We start from the raw sequence: 13,844 nt of genomic DNA, 5'->3' as shown, positions 1-13,844 counted from the left end.
GAGACACGCAGCCACGTCTGCCGTCATGACCTCGATCAAACAGCGGGGTTAGCGCACGCGGCGGCCATGTTTTGTAGTTCATTTTCTGCACATTGTAGTTTCATCATGGCGTCACATGGTTACACTGGAGACGAGCTTCAGGTCGTTCACGTCTCAGTGCAGGGCTCTCCTTCTTCCTTCAATCAAAACGTCATCGCGGTGAAGGAAAAGAGGAGGTACAAACTGGTGACCTGTCTAGGTGTTAGCCCCGCCCCTCGCCCTGTGCTTTGTGATGTCATTTTTAAATTAAATTGAGGCCTATTGAACCTATTTTAATGTTTTTATTCGAGGAGGCTGTTTTTATGAATGGAGCCGCTTTCAGAACGTCCTGAATGAGCTTCGTCAACGCCGAAGGATAAACGTCGACTCCGTGAAGCTGATTTGATTTTAAATCGACGCGACAGGACGGAGCGAATCTGTGATAGATTGATCAGGTCTGCTGTGTTGGGCCGGATGAAGGTTCCTGTCACAGAAAAGCTGCGATCGGGGAGCAGCAACGATCGCTGATCCGACTGCAGTGATTGAAAGTGATGATGCCCTAAATGTAATCAGATTACAGATGGAGACTACCGATCTGAGCTGATAATCAATCACTGAGTCAGTCAGCTGTTTCAGGTGCAGCAGGAGGGGAGGAGTCAGAGAACACCTGGTAGCCAGCAGGAGTTCAGAATCTGTTACCACGGCAACTCAGACTCAGAGTTGAAGTGGATCAAAAAAGATTAAATCCCGAGTGTGTGTGTGTCTGTGTGTGCGTGTGTGCGTGCAGTTTTCACCGACCTGAGCTTTGACTGAACACTGCTGCACATCCTGTGTGAATGTGGAACGCTACAAAACACTTTACACTCACAGTCCAAGTGTTCGTTCTCTCACACACACACAGATTGGTCACTAATTATTAATCAAAGATTTCTGCAGTTGCTCTACAGTCAGAATAATCAACCACTGATCGTTACGGACTCTTAAAGACCAAAACTGAAGTTTAAATCAAATCAGACCTCAGACCCATCAGGTCGACTCTGAGCTCGAGAACCTGCTGGGGGTGGATGAAGTTGTGTAGATTCCCACAGGAACACCAGCTGAGGTCACGCATCAAACCTGTGGATTCTGTTGAATAAACGTTCTCCACCTTTGTGTACGAGTCAGAAAAATAAAACACCTTCAAAGAAAATCTGAAACTTTTATTTCTAAAATCCAGACAACTTCCTGCTTTGATCTGAAAATCTCTCTCTGTAGCAGCTGATGTAGGAGGAAATATGACAGGATGATGTCAGCTCACTGTGTGCAGAAACAAAGTAAAGGAAACCATGTGATCAGATCAGAGGAGGCGGAGCTAAAGGTGAACAGCGACTGGTTTTAATTGGCTCAAAGAAACTCCGTCACAGGTAAAACAGGAAACGGCGCCACTCTGCTCACAGTTCACAGGTCACAACTAAAAGTGGGCTGCTCTCTCATTGGCTCAGAGTCCCGGGAGCAACCAATCAGTCCACATATGGAAGAGAAAAAAAAAAACGAAAACCGAAGAGGACAAACATAACGAGACGAAGAGGAAGCTGAACTCCTGGAGAAGACGAGACAACAAAAAGAACCTGGAATAAAATAAAGGAGGGGGGCGGAGCCGTAAGAGCTCCTCAGTCTGTACAGCGGTCACATGATGCCGTTGGTGAGGTACTGGAAGCCGTCGTAAAGTTTGGTGGTGAGCGACCTCATGGAGCCGTCCACCAGCTGATCGATGAGCAGCTGCAGCTGCTCCTCCGTCAGGCTCATGTGGAAGCGCTCCTTCAGGGCGCGCATGGTGCTCGAGCCGTGGAAGCAGGGCAGCTGGGAGCCTGGGGGTACAGAGGGCGGAGTTAGTGCTGTGGGGCAGGGAACCGCCACCAGGAGGAGCTGTGGCAACTCACCTTGCTGCATGATCTCCACAATCTGCAGCACGCGCTCCATGTGCTTCCTGGCTGCGATCAGGCCCTGGAGCATCAGCATCTTGTAGTAGTTAAACATGTCGCCATCAGGCCCGCCCATCACCTGACAGACGAGGCTCGGGGTTAAAAACAACCTGACATATCACACCAAGGGCTCAAACCTCCCACTGAAGCCTCCCTCAGCCCTCCTCCTCTAACAGGAAGCCCCGCCCCCTGGCTGTACTCACGTCCACAAACTCCGCGGTTAGCTTGAAGGCGGACGTCTCAAAGCCGAGGTTTCTGGGCGAGCTGGACAGGATGAAGCCGAAGTCGATGTGGATGATGTGGCCTTCGGCGTCCAGCAGGATGTTCCCGTTGTGCCTGTGAGAAGGGAGGAGCACATTTAGCGCGGCGCTTGGACAGCGTACACAGGCGCGAAGATGTCACAGACTCACCTGTCTTTGACCTGCAGCAGGTAGCAGATGAGGCTGTAGCCGGCGCAGCTCTGCACGAAGTTCCTCTGCGCCGTGAGAAAGGCCTCGGTGGTGGGCGCGCCGTGCTCCTGCAGGAAGTAGTCGAGCAGCGACAGCTGACTCTGCTTCTTCACCTGGTGCAGTGACACGGCGTTCACCACGGGCTCGATCATGCCGCTGTCCGCCGACAGCACCAGGATCTTATACGGCTTGATCCACAGCGGCACGCGCTCCTGCTCCCAGATCGACTGCACGCGCCGTCCGCGGCGCCGTCACATGACACAGAGAGGAGATGATGAGAAGAAGAAGGGTGGAGGGACAGGTGTGAGGTCGTGTGATGAGGTGGTGTTACCTGCAGCTGCCGCAGCACCTGGAAAGCGAGCAGCTCCTGCCGCAGGTCGTCTCCACACTTTACAATGACAGACAGGAGCCTCCAGGTGGGCAGGTGTCCGTACGGAGAGCCCTCCCTGATCCTCCTGTAGGAGACGCACGGGGAGTCATCGTCACCAACACCATCTCCAGAGCACACTGCACGCGCTCAGTAAACCTTAGGACGCACCCACCTGACTTTCTCCTCCCACGGCTCCTTCAACGCCACCGCCGACGGGTCCTCAGGGTCCCGTTTGAAGGTGGTGGGGGCCTGGGCGAGCTGCTCTGAGAGACGCCGCCTGAAACACACAGCATCATTCCTGCAGCTGTACTAACTCGGTGCGCTGCGTCTGAGTCAGGTAAACTGAGGGAAACATATTTCTGTACGTGTGAGTACCGTGTGTACTCTGACCTGATGTCTCCGGCGGCGATGAACACGGGCTCTTTGCTCTCCAGGCTGGTGATGCTGTCCACCGAGAACTGGCTGATGTTATCACAGCTGTTGGTGTGAGTCTCCGGGAGCTGCAGGGGGAGGAGCATGAAGAGTGGGTGTGTGGGTGGGGGGGGGGGACAGAAGGAGGAGTGGTCAGTGTCTCCACGAGGAAACTGCTCTGCAGACTGAGCTGCTAACCTTCGAGTACTGGGATCAACAACAACAACAACAACAATCTTTATTTATAGAGCACATTTAAAAGCCAAGGGCATGCCAAAGTGCTTTACATAAAAGAATAAAACAATTAACACTATAACATCAGAGTCATATAAGTGTGGAATTATGTTCACAGGTAAAAACCACTAATAAGAGTAAACTATAGCACACAGCTATAGCAAAGTAAAGCTGTACCATCAAACACAGTGATAGAGAACATAGACAACGCAAGACAAACAGAAAAATTAATAGAATAACTCACTGCAAACAAGGCCAGGATTTAACTGGTAGAAAAAGCAAGTTCAAACAAATATGTTTTAAGCCGTGATTTAAAAGATTGAATAGAGTCAGACGCCCGGATGCCAATCGGGAGATTGTTCCACAGCTCAGGTGCAGCTAGAGCAAACGCTCGATCACCTCTAGACTTCAAACGAGATCTGGGCTGAACCAACAATGACTGTGAGGATGATCTTAAAGCCCTCGCAGGAGCATATGAGTTTAAGAGTTCCTTAAGATAGCTTGGTCCTGTGTTATTAGTAATTTTAAAAGTAAGCAACAGAATTTTAAATTGAATACGAAATTTCACAGGCAACCAGTGCAGATCAGCAAGGACGGGAGTGATGTGAGCAAACTTCTTAGTTTTAGTTAGAATGCGTGCAGCGGCATTCTGGACTGTCTGTAATCTATGTAGAAGGGTAGAGTGGAGACCATAATAAAGTGAATTACAATAATCTAGCCTTGATGTTACAAAGGCATGGATGAGCTTTTCCAGGTCATTGTGCGGGATGTAGTGTTTGGCCTTAGAAATAAGGCGAAGTTGGTAAAAACTGGATCTGATGACAGCAGACACTTGTTTATCAAGTTTAAATGAGCTGTCAAGTAGCGCACCCAGATTCCTAACAGTGTCAGAGAAAGAGCTGCGGCTGAACAAGACGACGGCGAGAGCTTCCGCATGCCGCCCCAGAAAGGTGACGGCCATCTTTATTACCGTTGTGTGTGGCGTGCAGCAGCGTGCTCTGACTCGTGTTTTTCACTGATCATTAATGAAGCTGTGACATGACAGCGTCTGAGGTCAAAGGTCAAATAACAGGTAACGGTGCCATCACACAGACCTCACCTCCGTCTGCGTCGCAGCATGTTCTGGAACCACCTCACTACCGGGCTATGACATCACATGCTCACCTCCACCTGCAGCTCTCCGATGTCGTCCACGGACCACGCCTCGTCGTCGTTGTCATAGTTCGGAACGACCGAGAAGCTGCCGGCTCGCTGTTCCGGCGTCATGCCGCAGTCTGGCAGGTTCTCCACAGAACGCGTGCTCCTGATCCGGTTCTCTGGGATCCGAATGGGAACGCTGGACGTCTCAAAGTTCTCACACTCCAGAACCTCCACATAGATCAGGTACGGCGCCTGAGGGGAGGATATAGGTCACATGACTGATGAGGTCATGGGTAACAGGACGTTATCTGACAGGCGTTTCACCTGGGCTGCCGCCGGCGGTCAGCCTTCCGCGGGCGGCGCTGTGAACTCTCACCTTGTCTTTAGAGTTGAGCACCACGGCCTGAGTGTGCGGCACTCGCACCACGTGGTGGTCGAAGGCGGAGGTCGGCAGCCATACGCGGGCCGGCAGCTTGTGGTTGAGCAGCGACAGCTCGGAGATCAAACGCTGCGTCTTCTGCTCTTTGGTGGGCAGCGTGGCGAGACGCTTCCCGATGCCCATCAGAGACTTGATGAACTCCCTCTGAGGGGCCAGGCGCACCGGCTGCAGGCGAGACACACACAGTCAGAGGGCGAGGGGGAGGGGCTTACGGCTCTGCCTGTCACAGCAGACCAACTCAGAGCGAGAGAGAGAGAGGTGAAGGTTTGATGTTTGTGTGTCAGGTTCAGATAAAGCGAGCGAGCTCAAACATGAAGGCCGAGGTCACAATCACCTGACCCCGCCTCAAGTGTTCAGTCTGCTCGCTGAAGTGAACAGTCTCGTTTTTAGAGCACTTTTGTTTTAACGGAGACACAAAATTGACCAACAAAACCCAGAAAAACACAAAAGTTACAAACTGATCCTTATAACCAGCCCGCCTCCCACAGATCACAGTGGGTCACATGATCGCAGCCTGAAGGGGACACGAGACCATCGGTGGGAGGAGCCTGTCAATGATCTGAAGGCAGCTGAAAGCTTCTAAACCCAAACCCAAAGAGCATGACCCAGTAAAGACCGACCCCACCGTCAGGCACGGCGGGGGAAAATCTGAGCCGACAGATGGGACCACACACGGGAAAACCTGAGCACGGCTGAAGAAAGGTCTCAAAACAAAGCAGGGGCTAAGAAAGAAGCACATCAGGGTCACGCGGAGTCCGAGCTGCCAACCTCCGCCCTGCAGAAACTCTGTAGAGGGAGCTGAAGCTCCTACAGAGTTTCTGCAGAGAGGAGCCCAGAATCCTCCGGAGATATGAGCCAGCTGACCAAGGCGTTCTCCACCGAGGACAGATGCGTGCTTTTACGTTCTGTCTCTCCGTTAACATCAAAGTTTCACAAAAGTCTCAGACTGTTCACATCTGTGAGCAAACCTTTTCTGTATCCAAGTATCAGTGTATCCGAGTACTGGCAGTGAGTGGAGACAAACCTGACACACAAACGATGGAATCACGAGGACGATCAGATCCCGATTGGAGTACAGCCCGAGTCCGCAGACGTGACGCTCACGTGTCATTGCTTGAGCACACGTCTGTGACTGAACCAGAACCAGAATAGGAGCCCACACACTTCATTTCCCACAATGCACCTGGAGCTCAGAACAGGAAGCAGCTGAACTTACGGGACGGGAATCGAACTCCAGACTGTCGGAGCTGGAGCTGCAGTCCTGAGGGTCAGAGGACGGGAGGTCAGAGTCATGTACAGGTGTGCTCGCTCTAAGCTCACCTGTCCTGGAGGTTTAACCTTCAGCGGCCTGATGCGTTCAGAAATCGGCGCTGCCTGGGCCCGTGACGAGCCTTTATCACTTTACACGCACGAGCTACAACCTGAGCTCAGCTGGTGTTAAACGCCTGTGGCTGCCTCACCGTTACAGTAAAAGTGGGCGGAGACAGCATCCGTACCGCCGCTGGTGTCTAACAGACCGCACCCTGAGTCGCCCTGGTGCGTCACCTCATCTCTTAAACTGAATGTTCACCATGTGCAGACACACTGCAGGCTGCCATGTTTCCACGGAGTAACCTCCCTCATCATCCTTGTCATCACAAAGCACTGCGAGGCGTCTGTGGTTCTGTTCTTATATAAATAAAGCTGAATTGAACTGATCGGATGTTTGTTTGTTTGGATGATTCCAGATGTTTCACATCGATTGGCTCCAGGTCCTCGGCCACATGGAGCCCCGGTCTCTAATCTGCTCATTGATTGGCCAGTGATGGAGTGCTTCCTGTTTGTTGAAACCTCCTAGGACCTGGGTCCACATCTGTGGACATTTTGGGTTGTCTAGACCACAATGCTACATTTTGCTCTCGGAGAGTAAAAAGATCATTCTTTGTTTCTACATTTGTCGGGTCCCAATCAGCTCAAATAGCAAAGAGGGATTAAAAATGCACGCCATGAGAGACTTTGGGTCATAGGAGGTTAAGAGCTGAAATTTGTTTGAACAAATGAACTCTGACCTGCAGATACCTCCCACAGGGCACGATCACCTGACTCGTTTCACTTCAAAACCTGATCAAAAACCCAGTAAAAGCCGGTTGATAGATAAAGAACCACCAGCTGCGGCGAGTGATCGGCAGCCAGGGTGTTCTGGGAAAACTCCCTTGGTGGGTTAACTGCACCCTCCAAGGGCGGGCTGTTACCTCGTCTTGGCTGGTTTCCACCTTCGGATTGCTCGCCGTCCTCTTCAGGTTGCTGCTCAGGCTGATGCTGACCGTGGCGTCCGACTTGGAGCGTTGATGCGTCCTCTTTGTGGGCGATAGGCTGTGATCTCCTCCCAGGGGCCCGGGGCTGACGGTGGGCGGCGCCGCGGGACAGAACGGCGTCAGGGCGAGGGGGTCCCTGCGGACCCGCGGCCCGGCGGGCTTCAGTTCGTCGGACAGGATGAGCTTCCTCAGCTTGGTTCCCCGGGAGTGGCGCTGCGTGGAAATGTGCATGTCGGACGAGTAAGCGCCGAGCAACCAGGCACACTGCAGGCTGAAGGAGATGCTCTGCCTGCAACGATGCACCTGCAGGACACAGGAAGCAGTCAGCTGATCGACCTTTAACCCCTGCTCTGATTGCGTGTTCAGACAAAACGGCAAGTTTCACCTCGGAGTTCAGATTTAAAGATTTACTTTTCTGGTCTGTCTGCCTAGAGCGAATCACACGGCAGCACTCGGCACCACCTCCGTTTCTGACTACAGGTGATCAGCTGTAACGATTGGGTAGCACTTTAACAATTTCCTGCCTTCATGGACATGGTCCCGCCTCCTTCCACGGGTGAAATGCCATGTTTGGTCTGAACACGCTGCGTGGTTTCCTCCATGCAGGAATACAGAATCTATCGACAGCATTGATAACGTGAGTGATCAGTAACGTGAGGTACAGGTGCCGTTCAGGTTCTGGTCCACAGTCAGAGCGTCACCTGGCCATAGGCGCAGAGGCTGAACGCCTCCATGCTGTGGGGCGCCTCAGGTCTACCAGAACTGACACGAAAACAAGTCATCTCACGTAACCCTAATGTACAGTAATCTAAGGTACAGTAATCTAAGGTACAGTAATCTAATGTACGGTAATCTAATGTACGGTAATCTAAGGTACAGTAATCTAAGGTACGGTAATCTAAGGTACAGTAATCGAATGTACAGTAATCTAAGGTACGGTAATCTAAGGTACGGTAATCTAATGTACGGTAATCTAAGGTACGGTAATCGAATGTACAGTAATCTAAGGTACAGTAATCTAAGGTACAGTAATCGAATGTACGGTAATCTAAGGTACGGTAATCGAAGGTACAGTAATCTAAGGTACAGTAATCTAAGGTACAGTAATCGAATGTACGGTAATCTAAGGTACGGTAATCTAAGGTACGGTAATCTAATGTACGGTAATCTAAAGTACGGTAATCTAAGGTACGGTAATCTAATGTACGGTAATCAAATGTACGGTAATCTAAGGTACAGTAATCTAATGTACGGTAATCTAATGTACGGTAATCTAATGTACGGTAATCTAAGGTACAGTAATCTAATGTACGGTAATCGAATGTACGGTAATCAAAGGTACGGTAATCTAAGGTACGGTAATCTAAGGTACAGTAATCTAAGGTACAGTAATCTAATGTACAGTAATCTAAGGTACGGTAATCTAAGGTACGGTAATCTAAGGTACGGTAATCTAAAGTACGGTAATCTAAGGTACAGTAATCTAAGGTACAGTAATCAAAGGTACGGTAATCTAAGGTACAGTAATCTAATGTACAGTAATCTAATGTACGGTAATCTAAGGTACAGTAATCTAATGTACGGTAATCTAAGGTACAGTAATCTAATGTACGGTAATCTAAAGTACGGTAATCTAAAGTACGGTAATCTAAGGTACAGTAATCTAAGGTACAGTAATCTAATGTACGGTAATCTAAGGTACAGTAATCTAATGTACGGTAATCTAATGTACGGTAATCTAAGGTACAGTAATCTAAGGTACAGTAATCTAAGGTACAGTAATCTAATGTACAGTAATCTAATGTACGGTAATCTAATGTACGGTAATCTAAGGTACAGCAATCTAATGTACGGTAATCTAATGTACAGTAATCTAAGGTACAGTAATCTAATGTACGGTAGTCTGATGTACGGTAATCTGATGTACGGTAATCTAATGTACGGTAATCTAAAGTACGGTAATCTAAGGTACAGTAATCTAATGTACGGTAATCTAATGTACGGTAATCTAAGGTACAGTAATCTAAGGTACAGTAATCTAAGGTACAGTAATCTAAGGTACAGTAATCTAATGTACAGTAATCTAATGTACAGTAATCTAATGTACGGTAATCTAAGGTACAGCAATCTAATGTACGGTAATCTAATGTACAGTAATCTAAGGTACAGTAATCTAATGTACGGTAGTCTGATGTACGGTAATCTGATGTACGGTAATCTAAAGTACGGTAATCTAAGGTACAGTAATCTAAATGGTAAATGGTAAATGGCCTGTATTTATATAGCGCTTTACTAGTCCCTAAGGACCCCAAAGCGCTTTACATATCCAGTCATCCACCCATTCACACACACATTCACACACTGGTGATGGCAGCTACATTGTAGCCACAGCCACCCTGGGGCGCACTGACAGAGGCGAGGCTGCCGGACACTGGCGCCACCGGGCCCTCTGACCACCACCAGTAGGCAACGGGTGAAGTGTCTTGCCCAAGGACACAACGACCGAGACTGTCCAAGCCAGGGCTCGAACCGGCAACCTTCCGATTACAAGACGAACTCCCAACTCTTGAGCCACGATCGCCCCAAGGGGTACAGTAATCAAATGTACGGTAATCTAAGGTACAGTAATCTAAGGTACAGTAATCTAAGGTACAGTAATCTAAGGTACAGCACTCAGTCTGTCCCGCAGTTTCGACGCTCACTGCACTCGGAGCACTGGCAGCTCTGAGTTTAGGACAAGATTTGGTTAACGCTACACCCCACCTGGTGGTCACCTGACTCAGTAGGAGACGCTCAGAGAAGCTTAGAAACCAAACGACACCGTTACCATCCACCAACAAACGCCCCGTAACGCCTGGCCACACCCACCACATAGGGTTTGATGGCGTCACCGACGTCCTCGTCCATGTGGATGTACATGTTGAGCAGCTGCGGCAGGTAGAAGTCGACCTCCTCGTGCGGGAAGCTGAACAGGCGGTTACCGATGTAGGCCTGCACGCCAGGCTCCTTAGAGTTGTGCAGGTAGGAGATCGCCATGGAGACGTCAAACAGCTTGGACTCGAACAGGCGCAGCAGCCACGACTGTTTGGAGGGGTTGTGTCTCTGCCGCCGCCGCGCGCTCTTGACTGAGCCTGGCGCCGGGCCCTCTGGGTCGGACGGCGGCGCATCTGGTCCCTCCTCGCTCTGTGATAAGGTGCTGTCGGAATCCACCTGACGCAGCTTCACCTTCTGCAGCACTTCCTGACACGCCCGCTGGGCTACCTCGGCATCAATCACCAGGCTGAGCTCAGCCACTCCCTCGTTGATCACGCCCAGGGGAGGGGTAGTAGCCTGTGGGGGGCCGCAGGAAGAGGACGGCGTGGAGGGAAGAGACAGCGAGGGCGAGGAGGAGATGGAGGGCGAGGGGCTGTTCTGATCCGAGTGGGCGGGGGAAAGATCCAGCTCAGCATCCTCCATCATGGCTGCCAGTTAGCTCCACCCTCTGGCACTGAAAGACAGAGAGGTCAAAGGTCAGGCTGTGTGTTGTCAGTTTAGCTGATTGGTCAATGAGTCAGCGGCGAGGGGGGGTTGTGTGGCGAGCTAGGCACCGGTCACAGGAATGACGGCATGTTCACAACCATCAGACAACATCATCAACTGATCAATCTGCTGATCGATCATGCATTACGAAACAGGAAGTGCTAATTTGCAGATCTTTGCTTTTCAGCGTCAGAGTAAAACAGATCCCAATCAGGATCAATCAATCACTGCTCTGCTGCTCAACAAAGACATAACAAACCTTCCTCTGAGCAGGAGGAACTATTTTCTGTCTACGTCTACACTCGCCGACCACAGGAAGCGTGCAGCTCGCTCACGTCACAGCCGAGGAGAGAGACTGTCTGAAACAGTTACAGGTGAGAGCGCACCTGAGCAAGTCTCTGAGCTTCAGCCATATCAAATAATCAGTTATTGATCAGAGAGACTGCCCTCTATAAAACAAGCTCAGTCACACAGCAGGTGTGATGCTGGGGTGGGTGTGGTTTGTGTCCCTGATCCCTGGGAGGTGCGCTCCTCACATCATCAATAAATCTGGCCAGGCATTCACATGAGGGGCGAAGTCTGCACGTGATCAATCATTAACAGGTGATTTACAGAGAAGAAATAATAAAAAAGCGGAGTGAGTCACCAGGACAGGTGTGTGTGTTGTAAGTTTGACAACCCCTGTCCGCTCAGTTTGATAACCACGCCCCTGTGACTGATCACGTCAGGGGCCTGATAGGGGCAACCTGAGTGCGTTGAACTGGTTTCAAGTCAGGTGAGACACCTTCAAAACACCCACACGTTTATCTTTGTAGCCCCACCTCAGACCACTTGAGCTGTACAGGCGTGACCTCCCGGGGTCAGAGGTCATCGGGACCAGAAATCAGCTGTTAGCCTGGCATTAAACTAACAGGCCATTTGATGGCTGACCGTCAGCTGTCCCAGTGACCCTATTCTAGCTCTGAGGCCGCTGTTCCCCATATTTGCTTTGGTCCTCTAGTCAGCTGACCGTCACCAGGCCGTTAGTCAGCTGACCGAGCGGCTCTATTAGCTGCAGCCTATTAGCCTAGCTTAGCTTAGCATTAGCAGGCCAACTGTTGCTGCCTGCGCGCAGTCCCCTTTTAAAGCTCCGTGCTAAGCTAACATTAGTAGCGGTGCGGGGACAGGTGAGCCCAGCCGGTGTGCTAACATGTCCAGGTGTTCCCAGGTAAGCTCTTCTTACCTGGTGATGGCTCAGTGCGCGTGAAATTATGTTTTAAGTCCAGCTCGGGTCCATTGATAGAGTCCGGCCATCGTCTCAGCCGCTGCTTCTCTTCTTCCTCTGCGCTCCTCGGTTCTCTCACCGTGTCTGAGCAGCGCCCCCTGAGGCGGTGAACGGCCATTGCAGCGCCTCAAACCATCACAGAAATCCCCCCAGCAGGGTCATTTCAACACAGGGCCGATTTTAGCCCATTTTTGGGGGTGCTTAAGCACCTTAAGCATTTTGGGGGTGCTTATTCATTTTGGGGGCACCCCCAAAATGAATAAGCACCCCCAAAGATTTCTTTTTTTTTTTTGACAATATTTGCTGTTTGTGTGACACACTACTAAAAATATAAAAAGCATACAGTACTGTACTTGTTTGAGACGTTACATTTTAACAACAAAAATATAGATAAAATGGTTTGTTCCAGCTCTCCCCTGCTCTGGCTCTAGCGCCGTTGCTGCCAGAGCGATGGTGGCTGAGACGCAGCGGAGCGGAGGTGTAAGTGCCTGGCTTAAAACAGGACATATTAGCTGCATTTAACCTTCAGTTACTCTTTATATAGTTGGTAGGAGTCAGAACATGTTTCTTTTTAGCTGAAAAACATTACACCAGGTAACCTGCAGTGTTGGAAATGTGTTTTTCGGCGATGTTTGCTGCCCTACAATCCGTCCTGCTCTGTAGTAAAATCAGCAACATTTGACCGTCCTGTTGCTCCCATTGAAATGTATACAGCCTGTTTAAAACCTAAAACTTAAAATTGTCTGCAGCCTGCTGTTGTTACCACTGTCCTGTTTGAAATGGATACTAACTGACTGGATGCCCATTAACCTTATAACTCCTGTTGTGTGTGTGTGTGTGTGTGTGTGTGTGTGTGTGTGTGTGTGTGTGTGTGTGTGTGTGTGTGTACAGACAGCCAGGTTCATAATGGATATAAGGAAGTTTTTTTTCAAAAAAAAGAGCCACATTCAGGTAAAAGTGTAAAATCAAATGATCCCTCAATCAAGAATAATGTTGGATCAGTGTTTCAATATTTATATCTTTTATTAGATGTTCGTGTGGTTTGGTTATTTGCCTTTTGGTTTAAAGTACACTGCGATAGGACTTTTTCATTAGTGATCTTAAAAGTATTTTTTTCATATTAATGTAATTTTTCATCTAATTGAATCTATTTGTGTTCGATTGTCAGTCCAAAGAGGGAACGTGAGGAGAAAGTACGAGGTCAGGAAGAACCAGGTAAGCAAACAGACAGGGAGCAGTGACAGGCAGAAACTGTGAAACTGACAAAGAGAAAAACCTGATTTTGCTCACAGTCTGGAAGTTGTGTCCTCCCTGTATTAAAGCTGCTAAACAGAATCTGCTAAACAAACTGGGCTGAAACACTTTGAGCCTCTTTAACAACATCCCAACATAACATTATCATTGATCGGGGAGATTGAAATTCATGATATATTTGTATGTGGTTCAGCCACAGCTCTGCTAAAACCTCAGCCAGTAACAGGTCGGCCAACCTTTGGACCGTCCAGTTGTCTGCATGACTGCTGCAGTACGTGCATCACATGTGCTCACTATCAGAAAGAGCCAAACAGCCCTGGTGGAGCGAGCAGCTGTAAAGAGAAGCAGATGCTCTGTTTCTAAAAACGTTTTAAGCTTGTTTCAAAGATTCTGTACAGCAGCTTTAAATGTTTTCCAAAAGCACACAGACACTTATCAGTGTTTCTCACACTTGTTACAGTGTGGACCACCTGATAAAAGGTCAAGCTCTC

At 49.5% G+C, this 13,844-nt stretch overlaps 1 protein-coding gene across 2 annotated transcripts; it reads right to left on the bottom strand.

The window, feature by feature from the left end:
• Positions 1–1,196: 1,196 nt before the first annotated feature.
• Positions 1,197–12,197, bottom strand: pi4kb (phosphatidylinositol 4-kinase, catalytic, beta). Of its 2 annotated transcripts, XM_026185013.2 has the most exons (13): positions 12,058–12,197; positions 10,185–10,803; positions 7,254–7,619; positions 6,239–6,283; positions 4,960–5,187; positions 4,608–4,835; positions 3,189–3,298; positions 2,971–3,075; positions 2,760–2,883; positions 2,390–2,655; positions 2,183–2,315; positions 1,938–2,058; positions 1,197–1,865 (listed from the first exon to the last, which is right to left on the bottom strand). In XM_026185013.2, exons 2-13 carry the CDS (start codon positions 10,773–10,775, stop codon positions 1,684–1,686), a joined length of 2,499 nt encoding a protein of 832 aa, XP_026040798.1. In that variant the 5' UTR covers positions 10,776–10,803; positions 12,058–12,197; the 3' UTR covers positions 1,197–1,683. The 2 variants fall into 2 exon arrangements, with proteins under 2 accessions (XP_026040798.1, XP_026040799.1); XM_026185014.2 differs by lacking the exon at positions 6,239–6,283.
• Between the last annotated feature and the right edge of the window lie 1,647 nt (positions 12,198–13,844).

The sequence above is a fragment of the Astatotilapia calliptera genome, chromosome 11 (assembly GCF_964374335.1).
Source record: "Astatotilapia calliptera chromosome 11, fAstCal68.1, whole genome shotgun sequence".
In the NCBI taxonomy this organism is placed as follows: domain Eukaryota; kingdom Metazoa; phylum Chordata; class Actinopteri; order Cichliformes; family Cichlidae; genus Astatotilapia; species Astatotilapia calliptera.
This window is presented reverse-complemented; position numbering and strand designations above follow the sequence as displayed.